Genomic DNA, 17,893 nt, shown 5'->3' on the forward strand with positions numbered 1-17,893 from the left:
CTGGCCAGGCTTTATCTCCTCAGGAATCATGCCATCACATGGAGGAGTTTGTCTCTCTTGACGAACAATCCTTGGATTTCCTCGGATCCGCAGTTTTTGGGAAAAAACAGAGTGTCTTTCGAGAGCCCAAGAGAGGCACTTCTGTTTGGCTGCTGGCTAGCCCCTCCCCCCACCCTCAGCTTCTTACTGGTGTTTGTCTCATCACATCTGGCCTTCCAACCCAGAAGTAACTGGCAATGTTGTCATCACCAGTTACTTCCAGTGGTACTTCAAATAGGTGAACCCTGTGAAGTGGTATGAAGGAGTACAAACATTGAGAAACACTTATGTAATGTGTTTTCTATTTTTATAATGAGAATTAGACTTTAGAAAATAGACTGAGGATCTCTGACTTCAGTGTAGTGCAGTGCAGTGTTTCTCAACCAGTGGTACTTGTACTACTGGTGGTACTTCAAGTGGTGTCTGGTGGTACTAGTGGGAGCCCCAGACCCCTTCCCGTAGCAGTGAAACTAGCAATGCAACCCAGCAAGCAGTGGTAGGAGGATTAGCTCGGTTGGTAGAGAGTCCGCCCTGAGCCTCTTACTGGTGTTTGTTGCTTTGCATCTGGCCTCTGCATCTGGAAGTAACTGGCAATGACATCATCCACCTATTGAAAGATCGAAAGTTAACTGGCTATGACATCATCGCCAGTTAACTTCCGGTGATACTTCCAATAGTTGGATCACGCGAAATGATATGGCAGAGGAGAAACATTGAGAAACACTGGTGTAGTGCAATGATGAATCGCACTTGCATCATGTCACTTTAAATGTAAGTTAATGCCACTCAGCAATGCAGTGGGTTGCACCTGTTAGAAATTAATATAGCTTTCAAGAAGACAATCTATTAACTGTTCATAGCAACTCTTAACAAATGTTTGTCAATACAGAATGCTACTTTGCTTATCAATCCTTAAGTAGCTCTCTTCCTTCTGTAGAACTGACTATGTTATATGCTGCTCTAAAGGGTATTCAGGCAGTTGCATAGCTGAGAGGGGGGCAAAGGTCCTCTGGGGTGGCAGTGCCATCTCCACAGCGATAATGGCCACTCGCTTCTTCTGCTTTTTTTTCAAGTGGAAGAACCAGGTGGCTCAACTGCTCCAAGAGTAGCTGTGAGGGGTCGAACAGGACTCCAGCTCCACCCCTTGTAGCCTCTGAGCGGCTGCCCAGAGCAGTGCTCAACCAGCCACAGGGAGGACTCCTGCTCCACCCCTCATAGCCACTGAGTGGCTCTCAGCTGAGAGGGTTGGAGCAGGTTCTCCTGCCCCTTACATAAGAACATAAGAACAGCCCCACTGGATCAGGCCATAGGCCCATCTAGTCCAGCTTCCTGTATCTCACAGCGGCCCACCAAATGCCCCAGGGAGCACACCAGATAACAAGAGACCTCATCCTGGTGCCCTCCCCTACATCTGGCATTCTGACTTAACCCATTCCTAAAATCAGGAGGTTGCGCATACACATCATGGCTTGTACCCCATAATGGATTTTTCCTCCAGAAACTCGTCCAATCCCCTTTTAAAGGCGTCTAGGCTAGACGCCAGCACCACATCCTGTGGCAAGGAGTTCCACAGACCGACCACACGCTGAGTAAAGAAATATTTTCTTTTGTCTGTCCTAACCCGCCCAACACTCAATTTTAGTGGATGTCCCCTGGTTCTGGTATTATGTGAGAGTGTAAAGAGCATCTCCCTATCCACTCTGTCCATTCCCTGCATAATTTTGTATGTCTCAATCATGTCCCCCCTCAAGCGTCTCTTTTCTAGGCTGAAAAGGCCCAAACGCTGTAGCCTTTCCTCATAAGGAAGGTGCCCCAGCCCCGTAATCATCTTAGTCGCTCTCTTTTGCACCTTTTCCATTTCCACTATGTCTTTTTTGAGATGCGGCGACCAGAACTGGACACAGTACTCCAGGTGTGGCCTTACCATCGATTTGTACAACGGCATTATATTACTAGCCACTTGCAGCCACTTGCAATATACTTGCAATACACTTGCAGATACTAGCCCTTGCAGCCACACTCACAATGGTCCAATGGTGCATTCTGTATTTTTAATGTTTAGGGTTACCTCAATTACTTTCAGGTCAGGTCAAGTGGGGCAGCACTTGAAAGGAATGCCTGGGGTGGCACAAGTAGCAGCTACACTGCTATATTCAGGCCAACGAAGTCTACTCACTCTTTGCATTATAGCTTCAGTGGATTACAGGACTTGAAAGGGTTCAGTTATTCACCCTGATCTATCTGAGGGTGCTCCTCCACTCTCCACTGAAAAAATATAGTTCTGGCAGGATGTGGATTTGCTACAGAGATGGGATGAAGGATGAGATTCACCTCCACACTGTGTGCTTTGGAGTTTAAGAGCACCAGGGTCCAGCCAGACAGTATCAGTGCAGCTTTGTTTTGGGGTTGGCTTTGGACAGGGGAATAGGTTTTTAATTTTTTTTAACTTTTCCCACACCTCAGTTCAAGTGCTGCAGTCTTTGAGGCGCAGGAAACATCTTGCAGCTTCTTGTTCTCATGGGAATAGTGGCTCAATTTGGCTGGTCTTGGGAGTATTAACAAGAGACTTCCCACTTAAGACAACCTGACCAAAGCTGTTTTGCAGCAATAGCTCAGGGGTTGCCTCTCCCTACAAGGACTCAGAAGACATCCAGTGTTTGGGCCAGGCTGGGGGGGCGTTAAATTCTGTATCTTGTACATCTCTTTATTCTTCTCTGTTATGATTTTTCTAGTCCTGGCCAAAAATAAACATAAGAACATAAGAACAGCCCCACTGGATCAGGCCATAGGCCCATCTAGTCCAGCTTCCTGTATCTCACAGCGGCCCACCAAATGCCCCAGGGAGCACACCAGATAACAAGAGACCTCATCCTGGTGCCCTCCCTTGCATCTGGCATTCTGACATAACCCATTTCTAAAATCAGGAGGTTGCGCATACACATCATGGCTTGTACCCCATGATGTACCCCAATAATTCAGAATACTTTGAAAACCTGAAACATGTAAAATTGTGCAAAACAAGCAAGTTGTACAAACTTACATAGTCTGTTGAAATAATTGAGTTGTCATTACCTTGATGAAGAACTTGTTAGACTGGTGCAAAATTATGTATAAAATCTAGGAAAAAAATATGTGTGTATCATAATTATCATTATTCTCAGCAAACACAGCACTGATTATAGTTGTAGGATTAAGATAGAGAGGTTTGCCTTTTTGCTTGAATTCTCATCAAATAAATGGCTTATATGATTCATAACTTACGTAATTGCAAATGTACACCTCTGCTAAAAAAACTTTCTACTGACTGAATGTCATTACAAGTACTGCATGCACTTTAAATCCCACCATCAGCTGTGCTCCAAGACAAAATTCATCCTTTAGAAAATTTCATGACAACATGTTTTCAGTATTAGAACTTCAGCTTTCTGAAGACTCATGTTAAACATTAGAATGTGTTCATATGCCCTGTTTTCATATGAAACACTATGCTTCTTGAGTAGGCACTGTTATGATATATGCCCCAGGCCTATAGTCCATTTACAGGCTGGATATAGCAAGGCTAGGCCCTGATGCCTTGGCCTGCATACATGTAGTGTAGCCCAGGTGCATCATGTGATTGGCTGATGCAACAGGGCACAGCAGGGATGATGCAATACCATGTCACCAGACAATGAGTCATGCAGTCACCAGATCATAGCCCGCTTCTCATTGGCCAGTGCCAATATATATTGCAGCTTGTGCAAGCTGCTGTGTGGGAGATGTTATGTGGAGTGTCTGTGGGAAGCTACGTCGGAGGAGTTGGTGATCTGAGAGTTGAGTAAAATGCTCTCTTTGCTGTTTGCTTGCTGTGCTGCCTTTGCACTGTAAATATTGTATATAACTATAAATATTGTATGTAAAGGACATACAATAAATATTGTATGTAAAGGACATCTGGTGGTGGAGCACTGCTGTGTCTGTGCCTCGTTATTTATCCGGAGTATCTGCCTGACCTTGAGTCTCTGGAGCTGCGGTGTCGGCTGCGTACTGCAACAGGCACATAGAACTTGTGAAAATGATGAGTGCTTTTGTCTGTGCATTGTTTTAAAAGCCAAGCATTCTGGAGCAGGAGGGGCCAGCCAGCAGTGAGCAGATGTGCCTTTCTCGAGCTCTTGAAGGGCACTCTGTTTTTTCCCAAAAACTGCGGATCCGAGGAGACCCAGGGATTGTTTGTCAGGAGAGACAAACTCCTCCATGTGATGGCACGATTCCTGAGGAGATAAAGCCTGGCCAGGAGGTTTTCCCAGGAGATTCCGCCATCTTCGCAGTAATGGTGAAGAATCCATGTTGAATCAACAACAACAACAGTATTTATATACTGCTTTTCAACAAAAAGTTCACAAAGAGGTTTACAGAGAAAATCAAATATCTAATGGCTAATATCTAATCAAGCTGAAGGCCCCAGCAGGGAAATACTTTGAAAGATTTAAATAAGTGTTATTCTGTTTCTGTATGCCTGGTGTGGATTAAGTTATTGATTGCCTGATTTGGTGGGGTTTTTTGCCATGAGAAGAAGGGGGGGAGGTTCCCCCCTCAGCTGTTTATCGGCGTGAAGAGAAATTGTAGAAGAGATTTGCCAAGCTTGTTAGGGTTATCTGAAAATATAATTACAACTTTATAACTTTGAATTTCAGTGGACTACAAATTAATTGTCCTTGGATAAAGTTTGTGTATTGGAGCATTTATTGCCTTGGTTTGATACTTTTGTTTGCGATTGCCTGAAAACGGTTGGAGGTTTTGACATTCTTGCGGACTGAGGAATGTCGGTTGCCAAGGCTGCAAGTATAAACAAGAGATAAGAGAACAGAAACAAAACAAGAACAGTGCACCAGTGACATCTAGTGGATTTTAAAAGACATTGCAAGAATTGGATTTGTGTTTATAAGTGGAGCAAGGAAGATAATATGCTGAGGACATCTAGTGGTCTTAAACAGTATTGCAAGCAAAAGATATTTGAGTTCCACAGGAAGGAAGAATGAAGATGGCAGGTAAGAAAGTCTGAAGTTTGCCAGCATCAGAGACGGGATTTGGAAAATTAGTACAAGAGGAAGCGAAAGGGAAAGACTGGAAACAGACTATGCAAGACAACATGGGAAAACTGTTGGTAATGGTACAGCAATAAATCAATCAATTTGCACATATTCAAGCCAGTGTGGATGTTTTAATTAAACAATTAGATGAACTTAGTGGACACCTGATGGATGTGAAAATTACACCAGTAGAAAATAAACAAGAGATTGAGAGATCGGGACAAAAGATAAGAAAAGACCAAGCTAAAATGTCGGAGATAGAAGAAAATCAGCACAATGCAGAGACAACGTTAATGGAAATTCAGATGGATAGTGCAGCTCGAGTGGTGAGGATACAAAATTACCAGAAGAGAAAGAAGAATGTACATCAAGACGGACTGTTAGATTAATATCAGAATGGATTGATACACCAAAGAAGGAGATACCTAAAGAATTGGATTCAGCGAGAGGAGTGAGCACTTTTTATTTGAGAAAACACCAATTATGAAGAGAAATCCATGTGAAATTCATCAGAACCTTAGAAATGGACAGTGGATGACAATAAAGCAAGAATTCAGAGACATGTTCCATGGAGATTGAGGAAGAAGAGAAAAAAGAAGAATTGTCAAGTCAAGGTGTGGAGACCGGCTGGTGGACGCACCTATAATTAGATTCAAGATTTGGGAGAGACAAATAAGAAGGTTTCTATATGGAATAGATGCCATTTGATAGACTATTACTAGAAACAAAAGGGAAATATATTTTAAAAATGTATATGTTTTTATTGAGTTTTGAGACATAGGAAAAAATAATGTATGATAAAATGGGCATAAAATATAGACCATAATATCACAATAGATCAATGGGAACAGATCTAGAATCATGATATAAAACTTATTAGAGCAACAAATTTTAAAGAAAAGATATATAAAATGTTTTATAGATGGTATATGACACAAAAAAACTGGTAAAAATGAAACAGAATATATCAAATAGTTGTTGATATATATATCAAAGTGTAAATGTGTGGAAGGAACACGTGGTGGATATGTAAAAAATAATGCAAATCTTTTGGAGAATGGTAAGAAATGTAATACAAGAGATTGTTGAATTTATGATATCGTTGAAACCTAAATTATTTTTGCTTAATATTATTTTAGATTTTATAGATAAAGAAAATGATGTGTATTTAGTTATTATGATAATTGTAGTGAGGATTTTATATGTTAGATATTGGAAGGATTTTAAAATATTAATGAAAGATGAATTAATAGAGAAAATAATGAGGCAATGGACAGGCATTCAGAAATTTTGGATTAATAACGAAAACCGACACAAATTGAGCAATGGAAATCTTTTTATGCTTGGTTGAAAATGAAGTTTTAGAAATATATGATAGGACATTTAGTTGATTGTATTACATATATAATATATTTTATATGATATAATAGACGATGGATGAATGAAAAACGATATTAAGAGGTAAATTTAGAAGAGGAAATTGATTAAGATACTTAATAATTTATTAGTTGTAGTGATATATGATAATGATATATGATTTCCTGCACCCCTTTTTTGTGTGTGTAGTGGTGTTATATTTTTTGTGTTATGTGTGTTTGTTTATATTTGTTTTTGGAAAATTAAAAAAAGAAAATAAAAAAAAAACCAAGCATTCTGTTTCTTCTGCTGTTTAAAGGAAAAGGTGGATATGTGCTATACATCACAATTACCAATACATTTGACCTAATAACCGGTTGGATAGTACATTAAAAACTACGTAATGTTCACCTGTTTGACTTAAATCACCAAATGTAATTTTTCTTTAATTGCTTCTTAATAGGTGTATATTAAGAACTTCAAGCAAGAAGCAGCTTCAGCAGTGGGCCCTTCTTATCCATGAGCTTGGCTTCCGTGGATGCTGAGCCCATGCCTCAGAGGGTCTCCCGGACATGTCTGGAAGCCACTTCCGTTTCAAATCAGCAGCTTCCGGTCGTGTCTGGGGAGATGCTCTAAGGAGGCTGTGAAGCCAGCACAACCTCTGGTGGGCCTCCGGGTGAATAATTGCGGTGCCACACTGACCCCTCTGTGGATTTTAGTATCCATAGATTTCTGTATTCATGGGGGTCCTGGTATGAATCCCAGTTACCAAGAACCCACTGTATCTACCTCTAAGTGAAAGAAAACATAGCTGGAAGACTAGGCTTCCCAAACTTGGAGATCCCATTTTTAGTTCAGAAATGGATAGCTTAGGCCTAACAGGGCCCTATGCTGCCAGAACAAGCATTCTGGTAGCATAAGTTCTTTTATGGCTGTTGCAAAGCCATTCAGCACAACCTGGCCACCGCCACAAGGTAGCGAGCTGTCAGGTTTACTCACCAGTGGATAGGGAAGGAACCCCGATGCTGGTAAGTCAGTTTGGGGGTTGGAGGGGGGGGAGGGGCAGGGATGGAACTGATACTGGGGTGGAAAAGAGGGTGGATTGAAGCCAGAAAGGGAGCAGTATTGGTGATAGCATCACCATCAATATCCTATTCCTCTTTCCAGCCTCAATATGCCTTCCTGTGTCCACTATCAACTTTTGCTCACCATGTAACTGGTGCAGGTACAAGTAGACCCAGTGGGACAGTGAGGTCTTACCCTAGGGCAAGGGAACAAATATTCTCTTACCTTGAGAATGCCTTCGCAGCCCAAAACTCCCCTGCAGGATGCAGTATGTACCCCACTGGTGCAGGTGCATCACTGATTGGGGAGTTACATAGGATTGAGCTATGAGAAAGTACTGTATTTTTAGGTTGGATTTTAACCCAACTTTTAGGTTGGATTAAAAGTCTGTAATCTGGCTTTTCATCTCTTGATCTGGGATTCTTTTGAGTTTTGACACATGCATTTTAGGAGCAGCTCACATGTAGGTTCTCTGGTCCTCCACACTCTTCCCTCAGAGTTCATGTTGTCTGAGGAGCCCTCCTTACATTCAGAACTATAAACAAGCAGCAAATACCAGGACATCTTCAGAACATTGCCAGCAAGCGTGTGCGTCTCTCTCCCCCCACATCAGGGTACATGGGGAAAGCAATGCCTGGAAGTAGCTAATGACAGTTGATTACCTCTAGAATAACTCTGAGTCACTTTAAAAGATTTGTCGTTTATTAATAGCAGGCATATATTTGCAATGGTTTAGTGATAGCAATTCTGTCATCCGTGCTTTCACTAGGATACATTTCATCCTAGCTTATAACAAATCTTTAATCGCAGTGGGTTTTAAACATCAGAAATACAATGGGATAAGACTTTCATCCAGTGAGCTAAAAAATGTCATGATCATGGAGAGTAGGAGTAGAGATAGGTTATATGTCAAATCTAAAAACTTGTAACAACATAGTCTTCATTCTCTGCTAATGTCAGAGTTATCAGAACAGCTGGTATAATCCTTGAAACTGTGTTCCCTTTTCAGAACAGTCTCCAAAGTGAAAATGACCTTGTAGCCTGTTCATTAGGAATGCAAAACCTTTGTGTGCTGCTGCTGCTACACAAAAATTAAAATTTAATTTTAGACTGAGTAATGTATAAATCATAATGTCCAAAAAGTGCTTTCTGAAGGCTTGCTTGTGAACACAATCTTGAAAGATATGCCAGACATACTAAACTTTAGCAAAATGAGGGCATAAAAATTACCTGAATCTTATACCCTTAACCTCATGCCACTGAATCCAGGGAAAGCCCTCTTGAAGAGGAAGAATGCCAAATGCATTGCATTGCAATACCTGAAGCCAAGCCGACATTAGTCATTTACTTGTACTCATATATTACGACTGAAGAAACTGAAATACAAAGAGACTTAAAAGGATATCTGTTTAAAAGTCACTGTAAATATTTAAACTTCTCATGACTTGTTTGGATACCTTATTGTATTCCTGGTAACACAACCACGTTGCGAAGATATATATTTTCTTTAAACCCTCAAGGCAAGATGAATCTGCACTGCAGATTGAACAGTACATCTTAATTTGACATGCAAGTTTTGTGTCTCTGGTTGTCTCTGGTTGCTTCTTAAATTTGGGAGGTTTGCTGAATGCCTGTCATTGTTTGTATTCAGAATCATATGTCATATGTTTCACTGACAGCCTGTGGACCCGAAGAATTTTGTTTGATCCCATGGACACTATTAATTTTACTCAAAGTGTGGTCAACATTCGAACCATTTTCATTTGTAAGGAACATGGTTTTCAAAAGGAGTGTGTGTGTGTGTGTGAGACAGAGAGAGAGAGAGAGAGAGAGAGAGAGATTTTCCACTTTATTTCATTTAATCATGATTGTTGATGTAATGAAAAAGTAATCATTGCCAGTTTGCTTTTCGGTCGCTGCCCTCATATCCATTACCATAATACTGCCCAGGTTCATATTCTCTTTAATTGCAAAACTCTTGCTTCTGGATAGTGCTAACTTTTATTATAGAGGGTATGTCAAATGTATGGCATACATAGTGTATGGCAAAATACATTTCTGGGCCCCCCACACTACTATCCTGAGAACGAGGTAGTCTCCAAGAATCCATTAGTTGAACCATTCCTGTCCTAAGTCATTAGACAGCTTTCCTCCAGCTCTTCCTCATATATTTTACCAAAACCAAAAAAAGAATTTGACTTTACCTAGCAAATGTGTTTTGATTTTGTTTCAGGCTGTGAATCTTCGCTGGATCTGACATCTCAGAAGGTCACATCTGCAGTGCATGAGATCTTTAAGGCCCTCAGGGACATTACAAGAGCTCGGGCACATATGAAACTGTTCAATTCAGTACATATCGCAGGAAGCAATACCCAACAGGCAAGTTGTGTTTTTTGAATCGGTGTTTCTGTGTGCAATTCTAACACACAGCCAAAATGAAATTTAGCCAAATGTGACTGATTTCACGGTTGTTCTAATGCAGAATGTTTTCAACTCCCTTACTCCTGATTCATGCGTGAGCTTATAGAGTAGGCCTTATCTCCAAGTGCCTCCAGATGTTCTTTAGATGTGATTTTCAGATTGGGCAGTCTGCAGTACTTTTTTTTAAATACATCACAGCATTGATTCTAGGCAAGGCCCCTCATAAACTGTTGGAAGCTTATAAACTTCACCCATAAAAGTTATCTGAAAATCACTAATGCTGCATTGAAGAGAGCAAAGCATTGGTCTAATCCAGCAAAACTATTCCTATGGTCCAGCATTCTGACACCAACAGTGGCCAACCGTTGGAAGTTTGCAGTTTAGTATTTAAAAGAAGACCATTCCCTGTTTGCCATATATACATGATATGCTATCAATGAACATGAATCTAACGGTTGTTACAGCTACAGTTGTTACAGGAGAGGCAGTAGAGGTGGGTCTGAGTTTTGCTTGTTTAAATGTTTCTGAATTTAATTTAAACATCTCCACTGAGTACTGTGTTTTTCTCGTTATGATAACAAAATGATCATCTTTAGTGAGATTAAGTCAAGTCAAGTCAACCTTTATTAGGCATAAACATTAGGTAGGTGAAGACTCTGTACGGAAACCATAGTTAGTGAGATTAATAAAGTGACAAGAATAATTATAACTAAAGTTGGCCAATAAAGCTCATCGAGAGCGTTAGTACTTTGGCTGGATGAATGGATGGATGATGGCAATGACTAATTTGAAAATTTTGCAGAATATTCGTAAGCTACTGGAAATGACCTCCAAAAGAGCAGTTTGCCCAGTGCTACCTTTCCTTGGGATTCTGCTGTAGTGGAAGAAAAAGCAGGGAAGTAGCTTCTGACCAGCCAATGTGGAAAGGACAAAAGGCCTTTAGCCAGAATTGCATCTCGAGATGCCTCAGGAAAGAAGGAAAAAAGCAACATTTTTTGGCTTCACATAGTCCCAGTGTCTCAAGCTAAGTGAAATACCATCATGGCTGTATGAAGTGTCCAGGGTGTTTGAATCTCCATGCTAGCAGCACTTGTCATAAATTTGATCCAGCACAGCATAAACAAAATTATCAGTGTACGTAGTTTAGAGTGAGACAGTGTTCCTCAAACTTTGAGGAAGCTTTACTTCCGCAGTAAGTTCTTGCAGGGGAGGGGCTAGAGCAGCAACTCGATCCCCACTCTATATCAGTGGTTCTCAAACTGGTGGGTCGCGACCCACCAGTTCTTGTAATACTTCCGCCGTCCCTTTAAGGAATGGGGGAAGGGGAGGAAGGCAGCAAAACGATCCCCAGGATTGTGTTGCTAAGGGGTGTGTGTGAGGGAGGGTGCTTTAGACTTACTTGGCAGATGTAGGGCTGCAGCAGGCTGCAGGAGGTGTGGGGAGCCCTGTGTAGCCCTCCACAGCGCTCCCTGACTCTTGGAATCTACAACAGAAGCGGGCACAAAGCACTTCCATTTTGCAGCAGGTGCTTTGCGCCCGCTTCTATTGAAGCTTCCAAGAATCAGGGAGGGCTGCACAGGGCTCCCCACTCCTCCTGCAGCCTGCTGCAGCCCTACATGTGCCAAGTAAGTCTAAAGCACCCTCCCTCACACACACCCCTTAGCAACACAATCCTGGGGATCGTTTTGCTGCCTTCCTCCCCTTCCCCCATTCCTTAAAGGGACGGCGGAAGTATTACAAGAACTGGTGGGTCGCGACCCACCAGTTTGAGAACCACTGATATAGAGTTTTGTATAGTTATAAAGGTGTGTACATTACAGGGATGGGGGGAAATGACCAGAATCCTTTTGAGCATTTCTGAAAATTATTGTGAAATCCTAACCAACTTTCCAGCACTGACATAGCTGTGCCAGTATGGTGTGCACTGCATCCTGCAGTGGGGAGGCAGTCAAGGAGACCACCTCAAGGTATGGGCATATTTGTTACCTTACCCTGGGGCTGCATCGCGGCCAAGTCAGTGCTGGAAAGTTGGTTAGGATTGCGCCCTTAGTTTTTTTAATTATTATTATTAATGCTGTTTTGATCTTTATATAGCAAAGATATTTCTATGTTGCTCTTTATATCCTTAAATGTAAGAAACAAGAATAGGCTGACTTTGTAGTCAGGGTAGTGTTCACAGTTTCTCTTGTTCTGGAGCAAGGACACTCCCTTTTGTACAAGGAGACCTTGCACTGGAGGAAGAGTTCTTGTTCCACAGGGAGGGAATCTATAGATGCTACCCTTATTATTCTATCAGGGTCAGCCTGCTCTCAGCCAAATTAGATGTTTCTCCTTGGCATCCAACAATTTTCAGATGATTATAGTCACAGGCTAGTTTTATTTGCTAGCCAGTGGAGAGAACAAAGCAATGTTTTAACCTCTGGCCTGTCATAAGTGCTATCTCCAGTTGTCTTGCAGATCCAATGTTCTCATTCTTTAGTCTCAACAGAATGGCTGGCAAGCAGGATGTTGAAACTTGAAGATAGACAGGAGCAGTGGTTGGTAAGAGAAGGAGGAGGTGGCATGTGCAGTAGTGAGCCTTGAGAGAGAGATACAATCCGATGCTAACTGGGCTGGACACCAGTGACTGCTTTATAGTTCATTGGTGTGGGTTGTTGGCAGGGAGGATGGAGCAGCCTTCTGCACACCAGCAGATGGCTGAAGACCCACCAGAGCAGGGGGTAGAACAGGGGGAGGGTGAGATGAATGGAATAGGGAAGGGGGTGGGGGAACAAGGCAGTGATGGAGCGGGGAGGAGGGTGGATCAGGGCCAGGAGGGGGGTGGATTTGACAGCAGTGGAGCACACCAAATCCTGCACACCTCTTATAATGTTTTTTGTGATAGCACTTATGAAACATTAATGCATGTCCCATGGTAAGCCTTTGTTGTGCATTAATTGGGTGGTTTACTTTTTCTCAATGCAGCCTTTAATGCAAGGAAGCCAGAATCTCCCTGACCAAGGGGGTGTGTGCGTGCGCATGAGACACACATACAGTCAGCATGATGGCTAGCAAGGCTACAGGCCCTGCACAACCTGACTGTTTGTAGGGTGTGTCTGCTGCCCACCCTGAGCTATACAATTGATTTGCTATTCAAGCCCTTTAAGGAAAAAGCTCCTTTCCTACTGAAAAAACTCTTCCCATGTAATTCTTCTTTGTGTCCCTTTGTGTTTATGGCTGCAGCAAGAAAAAGTAAGCCACCCCAATCAAATCAAAGCTATAGTATATCATGGGACATGATATTATTTGAAATTGATGGCTAAGAAATATTAAAAGGATGACCAGATGTCTGGGAGAACCTTAATGTGTCACAAAATGTTCTGTCAAAAAGCATGTCAGAAAAGGTGCGCAGGCAGCTTCAATAACTCAATGTTCCAAAGTTTTAATGAACTCTAGTAGCTCCTTTTCTTAAAAGTATGGAGACCAATACACTCAACTCTTGGCATCTCAACAGTTCTTCATGCCAACCACCCAAATCATGAGAAAAAGTAGATTTAGTACATTATGAAGAACAAGTTAATAAAATTTACAACATTTCAACCGTGTAACTTCATACACTAGAAACCCACCCAGTCCAGTGCACTTCGTGTGCTCTGGTGCATGGAAGGAACTCCTGTATGTATTGAAATCCTCAAGAAGGAGAGAGTCAACCTTTAGATATCATGCAGTGGCATCGCCAGGGGTGTGTGGGCTGTACCTGATGATTCACACGTGGAGTGACTACTGACCCTCATGGGAAGCTGGGTGACTACACACAGGGGGCATGACTACTGGCCAAAATTTTTAAAACCTTAATATTTTTGAATCATCTTATATATCAATCAATATCCCACCATAGCGCTGGAACAACGCTATGAAGAAGAGAGTTACATATCAATCAATGCATAATTTCCTGCATACCGCAATGACACAAATCACATTGATATATCTCTATTCTATCCAAAGTTATAGCCAAAAAAACTAGTGGGGTTGGGGCAATAGCACCTGACCACACCCACTGCCTAGGGTGTTGCTCCATCCATTGTATGGGAGGATGTCCGTCATAGGGGTGAGATGCTGACCTCCCACACCAGGTGTCGCAACCCTAGTGACACCACTGATATCATGTCCACTGAAATTAACAGGGAAGGAATTCTGAGCAAGGATGCTCCATTCGTGCATTGCTGCTTTCAAATCTAGAACTTATCAAAGGATCAAGGCAACTATCAATAAGAGTGAACATACATATTGAATGTACACTGTTTTAAAAGGTGCATCTCATTTAGTTTTGAACTCTGAAGAATGCACACTCATAGAGAAGATAAGACTATATGGCACTCCTTTCTGCCCACACTCCAGAACAGTAACAGCGCTGGCCTCTAGGCATCCTCTTTTGCAATATGTGTGAGAAGAGGGACCAGCCCAATTTCTTCCAAACTCCATACTTTCAAACAAAGGAGCTACAAGAGTTTTTAAAGCTGGCCCAAAAGCTGAAAGGCGTAGGTCAATCTCAGTACAACGTACAGCAATGCCTTGATTTTCATCCATTTGACTTTCATCGCTTTGCTCTTTCAGCTGTTTTCAATTATAATCACATTTTAAATTTTGTCCACATGCTTTCCTCTTATGTCCTATTTTATCCAACCTTCCACAATGTTTGTCAATGTTCTTATGCTTATGTTTCTTTTATTTCTGTTTATTTAGGTTTCACATGCATACACGTGTTTTATAGTTAATTTACATTTTTCGCCAGCCAAAATAAATTTGCAAGCTAAATAAGACTGTGCTTTGACATTCATCAATTTTTGACTTTCATCCGTGCTCTAGTCCCTGATGAAAGTGCAAGGTATTGCTGTCATTCTCAAGCATCCTGAATGGAGAACTGCAGCTGAAACCACGAAACTAGTGCTAGTGGTGGGGAGCTATGGAATTATTTGGGGAAAGTAGCTAAACTACTTTAAACAGTTACTTGGAAAGCAGTCCCATTATTTCAACTGAATTGTCTTCCAAATAAGTATTGTTTGGATCAAAGCCTAACTGATATTTCTTTTAGTTCATACATTTCCTGTTTTGACATTTTTTTCCCTCTGTAAAATAAATCTAAAATGAATTCTTTCCCTTTGCAAAAAATAATTGTGTGTATTCACATTAGCAAGCAGTGTTTTAGTTGTCTTTGCGTTGTGTGATTTGTTGGGTCTCAAAGTTTGGAATCATCTCCCATAAAAGGAAAGCTCAGCAGTTGTCGGGTGCATCTTTCTTGGCTCAATTAACATGTAAACAAATGCGCCCCAGGATGATTTGAATGAGATGTATTTTTGGCCGAATAGGGAAAAAAGTCCTGTATTTGTTGTTAGAAACTGCTGGACATGGAAAAGTATCTTTAATGGCTACAGTTGCTTTAGAAAATCATCTAAAGCAGATGCTATTTAAGTGGTTAGCTTCTTACTTGTTTTTTCTTTATTGTATCTCAGGTAAGTGACACTTTTTTTATCATTTCCACAGCATGACTCCTACATGCATTTTCTAAGAAAACTCAAGCTTGACATTCCTGGAATAGCAATTGAACATGTTAGATTGTTTGTAGATTGTAGCACTTGCTATTTAATTGTTGTATTCCATTTCTATTGCTTTTTAGACTTGCAGTAATTATATACATGGAGAGAAGGCAGAGTTTCCTTAGGTTTTAAGTGTCTTGTTTATTTTATTATAATTGCATTATGGTCCAATCCTGGGAGCTGCTGCACAGCAAATAAAGGTTGAAAGCAAGGGTGTACAGCCCTCCATGCTAGCACTACATCAAAAACTGAATTGTTGTGCTTCTTTTCTGCAGGATGCACTTATGATGTTGTGAGCGTGTTTGCTAGTAGGGACATTTATGATCAACTTATTGAAGTGATTGGATATGTTTTCTTTTAGTGCAATGTACCCTTTGCATTAGAAACCGCACATAGGCCCCTCATTGCATGATGCAGATAGGAGGTGATGTGCCACACAGAAAGTCTGAGAGCAGTCCTAGCCAGACAAAAGCAGCACCTTCTTAGGCTTCCTTCTAGCTGTATGGACCTCCTCTGGGTGCTGAATGAAAGGACACCCCAGAGGCTTCAGTGATTTCTCATTTAGTACTGAGAGTTGTCTTCTGGTTTGGATTTTCTGACCCTCCAGAAAATATGCAGAGGAGAGTGGTGACATTCTTGCTGGGAGCAAATTCACCCCACGTAGACCTTGGCAGGAGAAGACCCAGCAACCCAGTCTGAAGAAATTACTTACCCCTATCTTAAGACATTGCCTTAGCCTGAGTCAGACCAGTGATCTGGTCCTTCTGTTTCGGTTTGGTTGTACATTGTAAAATCACCTGTGCACTTACATTTTTTTGCCAGGCCTCTTATAAACCATTGCTGAAGCAAGTGGTAACAGAGATATATAATCATGATCGCCCTGACCCTGTTGATATTGAACACATGTCTTCTGGGCTCACTGATCTTCTGAAAACAGGATTCAGCATGTTCATGAAGGTAAAACTGCTATCTAGTGCTCATAATTGCATCTTAAATTTAAAAAAACAAAACACAGTCAGTTTGGTAAGAGGAAGCCAATTCATTTTGATAAACTATTTTTATCTTCACTAAAGTTCAGCTTCTTTAGATAATATAACAAATTCAGCTGTAAGTGTATGTCATTAAATGGAGCTGGACCATCCATGAGGCCAACTAAAATGGTCACTTCGGGCAATAAATTGGACTCCTGGATTAAAAGGAAGAGGGACCCAGAGAGGAAGAGGAAATGTGGAGGGGAGGAGAATGCTGAGCTAGAACATTGGAGAATGGGAGAAGCAGAGGCTGGTACATCATTGGGTGAGGGGAGTGGCATTTGGACTCCTCAGGCATCAGGAGGTCTTGGACCAGCCCTGTGTCTCTATGTCATTAAAATGAGAATGTTCTATTCAGTTCCAACATGCCATTTGTCTATGTAAGCTTAGAGGTGCAAAGGCTAAGAAGAAAATAGAAAAATTAAGCAGAAGTGTCCCATGGGAGTGTTGTCCTCGTGGCTTCATATAGAAAATTTTGAAATTTGGGGGAAAATTTTGAAACAACATGAGATATGGAGAGGTCTGCATGCTGTCTGCAAACACCAGTTATATAATCTTTTGTCATTTGCCTTTTTTTTTTACTACTGCATTGATGTTTTATATTTTTAGAAATATTTTATCATCTATATGACAAGTCCTCAAGAGGATGCATAAAGTGCAAGATAAAAGAAGGTCTTTTCTGATGGGAAAGACCCACCTTTACCCAATTGTGCAGGCAGAATTAAAGCAATTTCCCTCTTAAGCTTCTGCTGTTGTTGCTTCCCCTCAGCTAACCCCAGGAGCTGCTGAGGAAGCAGTCAGTCCATTCCAAGTGTTCTCAGAACAGTCTCTTCAGGTTCCCTTGTTTAGCATATTACATGGAGCCAGTTGGTAAATGAACTTTGAGAAGAAACAGTGGACATCGCAGATGCTTTTGGGGCATGCAACCACACTGCCAAATAGCCCCTCATCCTTTGGGTGAGAAATTCATGGGGGGAAGGTGGCCCAATATAAAAGATATTAGCCCCACACTTATTCCTTACATTCCCACTTGTATTTTTCTGTTTGCTGACTAGAAAACAGATATGCTGAAGTGCCTTTTGGTGCATCCGCTCAGCATACGTGCATGTCATGATTGTTATTGTTCTGCTAAGGCCTCTCATTACTGGTTCTCATTTTGGGAACAAAGGCCCACCCACAATGCTGTTATTTGCAAATACTGCCTATTGAAATCAGCTTGCTGATGAGTTAATCTGCCTTAAAAGCAAGAGAAAGCAGTGTTTTATACTATAAAATATTATTACTTAAAAACAAAACCTAGTGCAAATATGCAAGACATTTAACCGGAAAATGACTGTTG

At 41.3% G+C, this 17,893-nt stretch overlaps 1 protein-coding gene across 1 annotated transcript in view; it reads left to right on the top strand.

Annotated features, from left to right (window-relative positions):
• SCFD2 (sec1 family domain containing 2) overlaps positions 1-17,893 on the top strand; it is a 170,564-nt gene that overhangs the window by 131,182 nt on the left and 21,489 nt on the right. Inside the window, exons 6-7 of the mRNA XM_066632539.1 lie at positions 9,763-9,908; positions 16,346-16,480. Of these exons, the coding sequence (XP_066488636.1) occupies positions 9,763-9,908; positions 16,346-16,480 (281 nt within the window). The remainder of the gene's footprint in view (positions 1-9,762; positions 9,909-16,345; positions 16,481-17,893) is intronic.

Source organism: Tiliqua scincoides, chromosome 6, assembly GCF_035046505.1.
Source record: "Tiliqua scincoides isolate rTilSci1 chromosome 6, rTilSci1.hap2, whole genome shotgun sequence".
Taxonomy (NCBI): domain Eukaryota; kingdom Metazoa; phylum Chordata; class Lepidosauria; order Squamata; family Scincidae; genus Tiliqua; species Tiliqua scincoides.